Below are 13,502 nucleotides of genomic sequence, written 5' to 3' on the forward strand. Positions count from 1 at the left end.
TTAAAATATCTCATAACTTAATATTGGACACAGTCTCATTTCAGTGAGATACAGAAACTTGTTTTTAGACAATTCATCTTGAATATTTGATGTCGTGAAACACTTTTTTGCACTTCCTAATACTAGTGAAATATAAAGCTCAAAAAGAGTTTCCCCAGATCATCCCAAGATCTTTTTACATCACATTTTATTTGAAGAAATCAGTCCACAAGTGCAAACACAAGTCACAGTCCTAATCCTCCTTACAGCGTAATCTTGACTCTCTAGTTTAAACATTTTCATAAAGGTCCTCGCAGCTTTGATCAGACTCTCTTCCATCTATTTCCTGGTTGTTAAAGCAGATATCTTCGATGTTACTTCTTGAGATAGTTTGGTAGAGATCACTGGCTGGTTGCTGGAGGCTTGTATAGGGATCATCTGCGTCATCTTCATCCTATAAGAAGAAATAATCTCACCTGAGTTACATTTACAGAAACTACAGCTTTTCAAGAAGTGGTTTAAGGTTATAAGTGAGAGCTTAAAGGTACAGACATCATATCGGCTACAATACTTACAAGAGAGGCGGGAGTTTCACGTACAGATAATCCAGATGGGGCTGACCTTAAAAGGTCACTTTAAAATTAGAAGAGTTATCAGAGTTAGTGCATCACCAAATACACACACACACACACACACACACACACACACACACACACACACACACACACACACACACACACACACACACACACACACACACACACACACACACACACACACACACACACATTTATATTAGTCTCTCACCGTTTTATTTTGCAGATCAACCCGATGATAAGTCCAGTTATAGTGATGATTATAGTTACGCCGATCCCGATCACAGCACTTAGATTTATAATGTGAATAAAACCGCTGATGTCCTCCTCTAAAAAATTGTAAAGACAGAAATCAGATAAATGGCGCTGGTATTTACTCAGCTTGTAAAGAAACATTAGGATTCTAATATACTCTAACTTATATCCTCTGCAAAATAGAATGTATTCAAAACTAAATTTCTATAATCACATGTTTTATATCTGCACTAGACTGTGGAATCTGCATTTCACTTCCACAGACATCACGCTGTACCCAGAAAACAACGTTTTATTCTTTATTTCATGTATAAGGGCATGCATCACTTTATCGTAAGATATTTCTCAATAGTGTTGACAATGCTGTGAAAAATTACCATCTTAAACTCAGAGAAATGCCTAACGTTTGAAACACAAAAGCAGGAAGATGAATTTAACATTTACCTTCCACAGTGATATTCAGACGGAGAACATTTGTCCCACCAGAACGTGAACACTCACAAGTGTAGCTCCCACTGTCCACTGGTGTTAATCCGGTCAGGTGGAGGAACACCGTCTGATTCTCCATCATAAGTGTGAACCTGGAGTCACATTCGGACACAAAGTCTTCTCCGTATCGATACATCAGACGACACTCTTCTCCGCTCCTCTCTGTTCTGATCTTACACACTATGAGAGTGATGATCTGCTCTGTTGCATTGCTGCATATTGGAGTGACATCTGGTGCTCTCCCAATGGTTTTCACAAGAGACACTGCTAACAATCAAAAAAACTTATTACAAACTGCAAAAGTGACTGACTTGTACAAACGTCATGTAAAGAAGTTCAGTACCTTCAGAGTGAGAACACAAGCACAGCGGCAGAAGAAGAACACAACACAACTGTGCGAGCTCATCCATGATGGTCCGGAGCTCTGAACAGGGTTGCAGTCTGTCAACTATGCTGCAAACAATGACCTCAAACTACCTGAAATATCTGAACAGCATGTGAGCGGACGGTGGAGGGTCCTAGAGAGGAAGTGCAAGACAAGGCCACGTCTCAAACGTAGCATCATAGAGAAGGAAATGATGCTTTATCTCAGTGATTTCCACAGAATTCAGAGCATACAGATATCCGAGCAGAGCTTCAACGACTTTAAATATCTTATTTCCCCGAATAAAGGAAGCTCACACAAGCATACATATTTAGCTTGTGTGCATTTTACAGAATAATTCAATGATTTTAATTGACCAAAAATAATGCATCGAGAAACTATAGTTCTCCTCGTCAACAAGCTTCAAGAGTTATTGTTGTTTTGTTAACATCTACATTAATAAAACAAGACATTCTATTGTGGGTTAATATCGTCACGGTTCAAATGTTTTCATAGATTTGACAACTTTCTCCACCATCTGTTTCCTGATCATCCAAATTCAGACTAAAGAATCCTGAAATGTATTGTGTATTAATTATTATAATCCTATTCTGGAATTACATATAAGTGCTATCTTGTAGTCAACAAGTGTATTTTCTCTGAGCATACCTCTTCATATCTGCAGTGTACTCAAGTAGGAAGGAGGAAATATTTAATATTTGACAGCTTTAGTCGGATTAACAATTTAGCATAACAAGCTTCTAAAATATGTTTTGTTGTAAACTAAACTACTGTACCTTAAGAGCTGAAACAATTAGTTGATTCTTTGATTAATAAAAGGTTTGGCAAATATTTTAATGATTGTTTTTTTCCCATTGTTTTAAATTATGTGTGAATAATTGTGAAAGTGTCACAGTTTTATGATTACTTTGCAAACCAACCAGTTAATTGATTAATGGAGAGAAAATAACCGTAGTTGCAATCCGACACATAGAATATATAATAATATAACAGTCACTTAAACGTTTTTACTTTGTGGTTTTAGTACTTTTACTGATCTGAATACTGTTTCTCTGTTATGTCAATAGAAGGTCACAGGACTGCTGTAAATGATCTGGAATGTACAAAAGGCTTCTTCTACTGTTGCAAAGTCGATACGACACTCTCGCCTTAGCATCAGCTCAGAGGCGGTGTGGCGGCCTTGCGGTTAAGACGCAGCATTATAAGCTATGAATACATGGTTGGATTCCGGCCATGAGCATTTGTTTCGTCTCCCTCTAATCACTTCCTGTCTTGTGATCTTTCAAATAAAATGAAAAGGCCTTGGCTATACGCCTTGAATGGAAATGATTGCGCGTATAAATCCCAATACACAGATTCAAATACGTTTAAAGATTGTGTTTTTCTTGAAGCAGGAAGAAGAAAATTGGATGTTAAATCCAAGCACTCAAGAACTTGTTTGAGGACGGACAACTTTATTGTTCCCAAGAGGGAATATATGCCTCTGCAGTATCAATGCATCCGTACACACCCAGAGACACACACACATAAGACACCCAAGTAACGCAAACACCATCCAGGAGTCCAGCTTATGTTGCAGGCCACACACAAACGTTGAAACACAACTCAGAGGCAAAACTCAGTGGGTCAACGTGCGCCCTTTAGAATAGCCGGATGAATAGTGGATGAAGACAGTGAAGCCCCACAAAGCTGTCAAGAGCATAACCAGGACGACAGGAACCTGAACTGGGATTATGAACGTCTGATAACTGGAATAATCAGATTAGATTTCCTCTCCTATCTCCTATCATTGATAAATATATCATATATATATATATATATATATATATATATATCTGGTGGTGTTCAAGGAAGTAGTACATGATATACTTCAGATAATCCATGTTCTGGAAAAGAGAAAAGACTTATTCCAGTGTGGGAACTCATCCATTCAAACATCATAGGAGGAAATGTGTTTTGAAAAGCCACATCTGTCTTTTTGCATTTCCTCTGAAAGCTTTGAAGCCTCAAGCCGAAGCGTGACCTAGATATACAGTCAAACATGTCTCACAGCACTCAAACACTCTTACACCCCCCCCCCCCCCTTACTAAAATATCACAGTGTCCTTGCTCACATAATGTTGTATGTTACTCAAAAGATAAAACCATATACATATATCTGGTGCTTTTGCAAATGTTTAGCTACAGAACCAAGATGTCTGGCCTACTTTACTCTGATTGTAAAAGTGAAGCCAAAAAACTAAATTTAGACAGATTTAGAGATTGGGATAAAGAGATTGCATACTAAAACTTCCAAATTAAATTAAACGAATATTAAAAAAGGACAATAACTGAAAATCTCCAATTTATTCCACCTTTATGACGGTTTCACTCTTTCACAGGTGTCCAGTATTGTGAATATCCTGCATGTCCACTAGGTGGTGCCACTTAGCCGGATTCTTTATTTTAAATAGCTCAAAGGCTGCTGGGAAATATTTGAAACAGGAAGCAACGTGAGCCGATAAACAAGTCGACATCTAGCAGGTAAATGTTCGCTAAATAGAGGCGTTCAGCCTGTAAATAGAAGCAAATATTGTGACATTTGACTGTTCGTTAGCTGTGTGTTCTTAATAGTTATTCTTTATCTTTCAGAATTGGCAGGTTTGCGGGTGGAATAACGTCAACAACGTTCACATAACAGCAGGCATCTTCAAGCATGGTAAGGCAGCCGAGAAGGTACAATCTTACCGTTTTTAGCTCATTAAAGGTGTTCTCGGAGTTGCGAAATAGAAGCCCATTTACTGAAAACTTTTAGGACCTGTTGCCCACAGGAAACTCAGGTGTTATGTCCACAGGAAGTGACACATTACCCCTGTTGTATGTGCAGTTAAGTGACGGCACATTCAATGATTTTGGGTCTTTTTTAAAATACAAATTCAGTGTGCAAAAGTGCCCAGTTTACCTTTTTTAAATTCAACCGACAGATTGCTGATGAAACCACTGTGAATGATATGAAAATAAGCCTAAAAACTACTGATCTTCTGCAGGAGGACATAAGCACCGTGATGTCCTGGTTCTCCAGCCCCGTGTACAGCCGCTACTGGGAGCACTACCAGCAGGCCACGGCCTGGCACCAGAGACACAGGCGAGCCTACCAGAAGGCCTTGGAGGCTGCCTACGGCCACGCGTACAGCCAGGGGCGGAGTCCCGGCAGCCAGCGGCAGCGCTACGCGGACTGGAACGCAGGGAAGGACGACCGAGAGGACGGAGAGGAGGAGAGCAGCTCGGACAGTGAGATTGAGTGTGACATCAGCAACATGGAGATCAGCGAGGAGCTTCGGCAGTACTTCGCCCAGACAGAGAAGCACAAAGAGGAGCTGAGTAAGAGAACAAGGGGTTGAGGAATAGTTCAAGATTGTGACATTAGTGGCAATTCTTTTGAGGACTGGAGTCTCCAAACGTCCTCCGTCTCCATCATTGTATCAGGAAATGAGCTCTGCTTGGGGATGCCGACTTGGACCGCGTGCTTTGTGCCTGAGAATAATCCGTTGTCTTGTCCTTGCAGAGAAGCAGCAGCAGATCGAGGCCGAGCAGCACGACAGCTACGTGCCGGCCGACCAGGACCTCCGCGGCGTCTCCTGGCGAAGCAGCGCGGCTCCTCCCTCGGACCGACCCGGCGAGAGACGTGGGGCGGAGATGAAGAAGCTGTATGGCAAGGACGCCGCCAAGATGCTGGCGATGGAGGCAGCGATGCAGCTCAATTTCGACAGGAACTGCGACCGCAAACAGCCCAAATACTGGCCTGTTATCCCACTGAAACTGTGACGGCTGTAAACTGTTTGATTTGGAGGAAATCCCTTCTCTGATCTCTCGGGTGGGACAGCGGCTTTGCCGTGTAATGGACTGTGGCTGTCGCTGATGTGGAACTAATGGTGTGGGTTAGCTGAGGGGTCACAAGTTATTTTAAGCCCAAATAAAGTTGCATAAATTAGCTGAGCTTCTGCTTAGCCAGGCGTGAGGGTCACTGACCTGTCAGCTGCTGCTCTAAATGAAAACTTGTGATTTTGATGCTTCACATAATGTCGGATTCACGCTTTTACAGAAAGTATTTTAAACTTGGGATCAAGCATGCAGCGCTACCATAAATTTCAGGACAAAAAGCGAAAAGCACAAAGAATAAAATTGAGTGTCGGCTGAGGTTGAGAGGTACAGTACCTGTCGGTGATGTAAATATACTCAAACGTGCGTTCTTCCTCCTAATCTGTTCTGTTTCCCCTCTAGCTTGGTGATGTTACGTGCTGCAGTAGGTCCTCTTGTGCCTGTCGACTTAGTTTAACCAGAGAAACATTGTTCAGCCCCCTTCCTCTGTTCAAATGGAGACGCGTTCCCGCATGGCTGCGTCTGATATTCCACTTTTCAACAAACACGAAGAGTGATTTGTTGTTGTTGTTGCTTCTAAACTGTGCCTCTCTGATTCTGACATTTCATCGGCTTCAAAGCGTTTTTTTCTCGGGAGGGACGTTGACTATTCACTTTTATCTTGCTCTTCACCACCCAGCCCCCCTTTTTTTAGACTGAAGGATGTATATTTTAATATAAATTCTGTTTGTAATAAAGTGTTGGATTAAACCTGCTATGTCAGTGGTGATTTCTTATTTACCTCTCTTTGTAATGGGAGTCTGGCTCTTCATTAATAATACTATTAAGCTTTTAGGCTGCATTTCATCATCCAAAATATTGTGTTTTTATTCAAATTTGTATCAGATTAGGTAGAGGAAAAGGTAAAGTACAAGTACCTCAAAATTGTACTTGAGTAAGTATTACTCTCTACCACTGCATGTAAGGAGTAATGGGTCTTCTAAAATGTATTGATTGTACACCACGTGAATATCATTGGGGCATTAAATAAATAACGCTATCTTACTGTAGTTTGGTTAAAAAGCTTTATTTTAGCATATTACTCCCCTCCTCTGTATTCAATAACGCTTGGAGGACCAATAAGGACACTTGGAGAATTAATGAAGCCTGATCCATTTCTAGAACAAGTGATGACGTCAGCCCCCCCCCCCCCCCCCCCCCCCCCCCTTGTGATCCCGTAACGGGACGTCCAGTTGTTTGAATGCAGCCCCCCTCCAAACAACCTGTGGACTTCATCTGGACCGGCTGAAACATGGGTAGGCGAACTGCTGTGATGACTTTAGTCCCAACAGAAGAGGAAGTGACTTCGCTTCTTCTTTGTTGTTGTTGTTTGTCTTCTTGCAGTAGCTGCGCGGACTTTTTCTGCTTGCGTGCGCTGCGCGTGATGCAGCGCGTGTTAGACTCTAATTTGCATGTCTGCTAATCAGTTTAAAGGCTCACGCGGAAAAGTGTGCACTTTCACTTCACTCTGACTTTCTTGCAGGCTTTTATTTTTTTTGTCAGTTGACAACAAAGTTGCACTTTGGAGGAGCTCATCTCCACTGTTAGTTTTGGACATCATGGTTCAGTTTTTACATTGCGCGCTCGTGCACGGTTATCTGTAACTTTATGTGTGCGAGTGAGTACCTCTGTGTGTAGTTGGCTCCTTCAACACTGATGAATGTCAAACTGTGCCAGCAGCAGAAAATCCCCTTTGTTCCTGTGGATGGAAAAGAAAAATGCATGTAGTCCTGTGCAGTGTGTGTTGGATTTATTTGTGTGTGTGTGTGTGTGTGTGTGTGTGTGTGCGTGTGTGTGTGTGTGTGTGTGTGTTCCATGCCACTGTTCATAGCAAGGGTTAAAGCTTCTACATATTAGCACAGGAGCAGCAGATTTCACAATTTATTGCATATATTTTCAGACTATTATTGACTTTTTTTACCTAAGTTTGACCTAAATATCAGCACAAAATCGGTCCTTTAGTGCGTCTCTATGGAGGTAAAATGGGAGCTTGGCTTACTGTCCTTCCCTCATGTGAGAGTGATGTTGATTGGATTAAGAGGGAGTGATCGGCTACCTCACTGTGGATTAAACAGGCTTGACAAGGTTGAAACGTGGAAGACAACGTCCGTACCGTACAGTAGACGTGGACGCGTGCTGCAGGAAGTTGCACATATCTTTATTTTCATATAAGCTTCGTTCAATCAGGTGATGTCATTGGCATCGTGTCTCTTTTGCAAGAGATAGTACAGCAGGAGGAAGAAGCACATATTGGGAACATTTAGACATCTCTAAAAACAAAAAAAGGATTAACATCTAGAAAAGTTCTCCTCCAAAAATATATCGAGTGTAAGATCAAACCAGAGCAGCAAGGGACATAAAAACCAAAGGTCATACTCTGACATGTACGTGTAGTAAACAGTATTAAAAACAGATAGTTGTTGACATCGAACACACCAGTTCCTCGTGCATGAAAAGCCAAACAGCCGAGAAGGTGAAACAAAAAAGCGCGTGTCAAACTTTCGGTTCAGATCATGGAAGGCAGACGGTAGACGGTGATCACCGCTGGTTTCCAATTCGCTGTGGAAGGAGCGATCAGACCGCAATGTACTGGCAGACGTTCAGCGCTGAAACCAGTAGCAGTCATTAGGCCTCTGAGCCAACACAAGCAACTTTTCCAAGCACTTCTCTTTGTCTCTCTCTCTCTCTCTCTCTCTCTCTCTCTCTCCCATTCACAACATCTGTTTCCAATAAGGCAGCAGGGCTGTTTATCACCTTCAGGCCAGTGAGAAGTTGAAGACAGACAGGATGTAGTCAAGTGACATGATTTACTTCAGTTTTTCCGCGGGAAGCCATCGTAAACTTCTCCTCTTTCGTCTCCCCTTGTTTTTCGCTTGTTTTTCCGCCCAAACTGCTACTTTAGTCTCATCATCGTCAGCATCATCATCCCGTCTTTCATCTGCATCTGCTCCTCTCATTGTCTTCATCACTCTTCTTTCCATTTCCCCTCCCTCCGCTGCTTTCTTTCCTCTCCTCCCCCCTTCAGTGCGTCCTCCTCGGTGAATTCGCTCTTTGTGCTCGCTGCAGTTTCGTCTCAGTGGGTGTGTGAAAACTCGTATCGCCTTGCATCCTCTTGCATCGCTATATGCGCTGATCTGCAGGATGGATGCTGAATGAAACAGCCGTCAAGCAGGCAGACTTCAAAAGGCTGCAAGATATTAGAGGATTGTTTTATTCTGAAGGAATAAATGATCACTCAGCTGGAAAAGAAGGAAGAAAGTGGAACGATTCACTGACCTGATTAGAGTAACAGCATGCCAACACTTAAACTGCAGCAATGGTGTCACAACAACAGCCTTGGGATAGCTGAATACAAAGTATAATTATAGTGTTTTCTGTCTTAATGAGGTTACAAGTTGCTGAAAGCTGATATTTTTAGACCGAAACCCACATTTTGTACGAACATTACTTCGTTGAATCACGCATTTTGCTTCTAATGGTTAAGAAACTGTAAAGAGCGTGTGTTGTTGTATCACACATCTTCACAGTCACATGAAGATGTGGATAAGTGGAAAAGGCTCAGTAAATAGGTAGAGGACTCTACAGATGATGTTTCTGTTGGGGAGCAACTTGTACTCTGTTGCAACACAGCTGATAAGATTCAATAGCTTCCTCCATTTAGGACTCTCCATTTCCCCTGAAAATCGTTTTTTATCAAGACAGCTTTCTATTGTCCCAAATGTGAATACACTTCCATTCAAAGTAGATCTTTGAATGGAAGGCAGGTGTGCAGGCTGGTGTGGAGCTCAGGGGAGGATGAGAGGCGGGAAATGCTGAGGACGACTGCAGGACAGGGAGGAAGTAGACAGGAAAGTTAGTGGCTGAACTGTTTCTGTGACAGAGGGCATCCTTCTTTGTTCTCCTCATCTCCAGCCTCTCTACTTCATCTTCCTGTTCCTGCCTCAGAATTGATTTGGTGGTTTTTATTGATCACTTTTAAGGTGCGATGGATCCAGATCACATCAGAGAAACCTACAACAAGTTCTGTCTGGAACAAAAGCATTTGTTTTCGTCTTTCGTGCCTGTCTTCTATACGTCTTATTGATTTTGCGATTGATTTTATGTCCTTTGCTCTTTTTCATTTTATTTTGAAAGCTCTTTTTTAGTTTTAGCACCACATGTTTGTGTTGTGCCGTTGATTCGGGCTGACAAGAGGCTGCAGAAGAGACTTCTTCCTCAATATACCAAACACCGACCCACCTCCCAACCCCAATGTTTGCTTTCATATTTAGTCTGCTAGTCTTCCTCGTCCTCAGCGTTGTAATCTCAGCCCGACGGCTGACTCTGATGTGTCAGAGTCGGTCGTCGTCGAGAGGACCTGTTGCCATGGCGCCGCGGCGACGCACCAGGCTCTGAGGCGGGCGTCATCTCGACTCGAACAGTCATGCATCTGATCACACGAGCCCACACGGGCCAACGAATATGAATATATATACACACACATTCTCCCTCACCTCCCTCTGCCGCTCTGCCACCCCTGGAGTGATGATGATGAAGATGATGGCGATGGTGGTGATGATGAACCCACCCTGCTTTGCTTTCCCTCCACACAGTGACTCACAGCTCTTAACCCACATCGGTGCTGGCGTGCACTGCGCTTCAGTACAGTAGGTCACAGGTGCAACAGCTCCTGAGTCACATGACTCTACAAACATGATGCAGGCAGGCAGCCGTGGAGTAGTGTGTGTGTGTGTGTGTGTGGCCATGGGGTGGTGTGTGTGTGTGCAGTTGTTTGGGATGACGATGACAACACATCATGTGGAGCAGACTGTGGACCAAATCTGGGCCAGTGGGATTAGCGGCTCGTCGGATAAATTGCTGGGCGATGGGGCGATGGGGGGGATGGGCGTGTGTGTGTGTGTTTGTGTGTGTGTGTGTGTGGGTGTAGAGGTGAGTGTAGGTTAATCCATCCGTACCGACAGGAGTCACATATTGTAAATAGGGCCAGATGTATCAGAGATGCCCCTGCACTTATTTCTGTAGGTGGTTCCAGTAGAAGCTGAAGGCGTTCGGTTCGCGCATGATTCGCTAATGACGTTTCACATTTAAGCAAAACTTTGCAATCGCATGCAAATTCAGCGCGCACAGAGGCGCAGGTGTCTCAGGCAGCACAGATGATGACGGAGCAGGATGCGATTCATTTGCATGAATTTGCATTAAAGTTGCTCATGTGCCTGCTTTCGGTTTCAACTGATGAGAGATAGAAAGAGGGGAAGAAACTCTGCATATGTTTGGCACGTTCCTTTAAAACAATCCAAAATAAGCGTTTTCACGCTGATGTATTTCGATCGAGTGTTGGAGATGGACTAACCTTTGTCCGCATGCGACGGTTCTGTTCAGGGATGAGAGGGAAGCGTCTCCTTGGCGACCGACGGCTGAGGGGGTGGGAGGGGATGGGTTGCGAAACTGGGTCATCGTCACCACCGCAGATTAAGGGGCCCGGATCTGAACACACTCACGTTCACCAAAGAACACAGACACTTGCACGACCACACTACCTCTGCAGAGAATTTAGAGGAACTTTCTCCAGGTGAGAGACGAGACGCTGCTAGGTGCTTCAACCTGGCCGTCCGCCAAAGGTTTCCCTTTTAGAGGAAGCCAGAAGCCCATTAAAATATCAAGGATTAGACTAAAGCGACAGCGGGAGGCTCGTAAAGCCGTGGCTGAGACACTGTGTGTGTGTGTGTGTGTGTGTACCAGCGTCCTTTGTATGTTTATGTTTGCCCAAGTGATGCCCTGTTTCCAGCTTTGCTGATAACACACTTCTGTTTGACTAATGAGGGGCCGGATGAAGCAACGCCGAGACGGATAGAAACATACGGGGTCAGAACAGGAAGTTGGGGACGTCTAAACTGTTGCATGTAGCAGAATATGTGACAAATTTAGACGGACACAGACACAAACATCTCTCAGCAGTGATTTCCCCGAGGCGTGGGACAACGGATCCCGTCGGCCACGGCGAGGTCAACCTCTGGGACCAGAGCTCAAAGCCTGACAGTCAGTGTCAGCGCCCCGACAAAAGAGATGCATAATGGCGTCGATAAGCATGTCAGGAAGACGGTTAAAAGGTCAATGCGTTGCCTGTAGCGAGGCCGAGCATCCCACAGGAGACAAAGATTGCTCCTTTTCACTGGAGGCAACTTTCTTCCATATTTACACTCCCATTTGATCTGCTTTCATGCAGCAATGCAGGGAGCTTTAAACACGTTGGCTGCATGTCAAGGACTCTCGCCTTCAGCTGAGCCGGTCGTAGGCGTAGAAAGCGTTTCACTGATGCTACAGATATGTATTTCAGTCAAGTCGCTCTTCATGGCTATCTCATAGAATTTGTTTCTTGGCTTCTGCCTCTTGGCGGATTCAAGCTGTTACGAAGGACACACGAGAAGTTTTTCTAGGAACTGATAGCATCGCTGAAAGATCTGAATTAGTGCAGCCTATCGGCGGTGTTAGACGTCTCCCTGGCAACAGCAGAGCCGGTACCACTCTGAGATCAGAGCGCTCTGATGCTGAGGATGTCACCGTCACGAGAGCTGGTTGTGGAAACCTTTGAAATCAATTTGAAGCCGCTCTTTACAGAGGTGTCCAGAGACTGCTGTGTCCTCCCGTTCTCCTTCTTCTTCTTCTTCTCGCTGCGATGTCCTCATTACTCGGGGACGACGCTCTTCTCCGTCTCGCTGTGATGAGGGAAGACAGGCGTTCGGCCGGCACTCCTGGCTTTCCCTTTAATGGACGCCAAGAGTTGTGGAGGCAGATAAGAACGTCTGTGCAGCTGAGCAGGAGCTCCTCCTGAAGCCACGCTGAACACAGATGCACACAAACACACGGTTTAAGGTTGAAGCTATGGCTGAAGGGGATTAGCTAACAAGCTAAACTAAGATGATTAACATGGTAAACATTAAGAAAAAAAGAGACAGGTGTGTGTTTATACATTTATTTAAGAAAAGTACAGGTTTCTTCTCCTCCATCCAAGCGTTTTGTGCTTTGGTAATGCGGCATGAACATAATTTGTCTGTCAGTCTGCAAAATTATTGACGTATGTTGAGGACCACACACAGATAATATTAGTGTGTGTGTGTGTGTGTGTGTGTGTGTGTGACAGGGTGATGGTGAAGAGTGCCAGGGAGCACTGTATCTCATCTTCTGGACAAGTCCTTAATCTGTGTGACCCAGCAAGGGATTATGGGGGTTCTGGGAGAAAAATGGGACTTGAAACTAACCCGTAAAGCCTAATAACTGACAGTTTGTTTGTTTGTTTTTGTGATTCATTCTTACTACAAAGGAAGTTTTTTTTCTTTCTGCAGATTATTTCAGCTGTAAGAGAGGCTTCCCCTGCCTTATTCTCCTTTCCCCACGAGGAAAGAGTCTCGGTGACTACCTTTACATGCACAAAATATTACATGTGGCAAAACTGTGTTCTTAAAGCTACTCTTTTAACTTCCATAACAGTCGCTTGAGCTAATCGTGTGGCTCTGTTCCCAAAGTTTGCTGTCTTTACAGGAAGTAATAATTCTTAAACTGCCTTCGTTTGTCTTGTCTGCGAGTCGGCTTTTGGCTTCCCTGGCTCCCCACAACTGCACGCAACTTGTTCTCAGCAGTGTTTTATAGAGACAGACTTTGATTCATTTATGCAGCTGATCGATGATTGGGTGACCAGCATATGGTGCAGACTGGGTGTTTATTTCAGCCCTCGGGGTAAATGGATCCACTAAATGTGTCCAGCAAACTGTTCTGGTGTCTTCGGATGAAAACATTAGGGGCCGGTGGGGTCACCTTTGTTTGCAGTGTGTGTGTGTGTGTGTGTGTGTGTGTGTGTGTGTGTGTGTGTGTGTGTGAGGGTGGGGGTCCCCGGACTGCTGTGTGGG

At 44.0% G+C, this 13,502-nt stretch overlaps 1 protein-coding gene and 1 long non-coding RNA gene across 2 annotated transcripts; one reads left to right on the forward strand and one right to left on the reverse strand.

Moving 5' to 3' along the window:
• Window positions 1-84: 84 nt before the first annotated feature.
• Window positions 85-1,555, reverse strand: LOC306715488. The gene is made up of 4 exons (XR_013767681.1): window positions 1,275-1,555; window positions 787-904; window positions 555-612; window positions 85-433 (listed from the first exon to the last, which is right to left on the reverse strand). It is a non-coding gene; the product is annotated as an uncharacterized lncRNA (long non-coding RNA).
• Window positions 1,556-4,170: 2,615 nt separating this feature from the next.
• Window positions 4,171-6,282, forward strand: gemin8 (gem (nuclear organelle) associated protein 8). The gene is made up of 4 exons (XM_079186000.1): window positions 4,171-4,227; window positions 4,336-4,402; window positions 4,731-5,064; window positions 5,249-6,282. The coding sequence occupies exons 2-4, from the start codon at window positions 4,400-4,402 to the stop codon at window positions 5,506-5,508; spliced, it is 597 nt and encodes a 198-aa protein (XP_079042126.1). The 5' UTR covers window positions 4,171-4,227; window positions 4,336-4,399; the 3' UTR covers window positions 5,509-6,282.
• Window positions 6,283-13,502: the final 7,220 nt, after the last annotated feature.

Source organism: Pholis gunnellus (genome assembly GCF_910591455.1).
Source record: "Pholis gunnellus genome assembly, chromosome: 24".
Lineage (NCBI taxonomy): Eukaryota > Metazoa > Chordata > Actinopteri > Perciformes > Pholidae > Pholis > Pholis gunnellus.

Excerpts from the sequence above, each read along its gene's own strand:
- gemin8 (XM_079186000.1), top strand. Across the intron at positions 5,065-5,248 it reads GAAGCACAAAGAGGAGCTGA|AGAAGCAGCAGCAGATCGAG; the intron begins GTAAGAGAACAA and ends TTGTCCTTGCAG.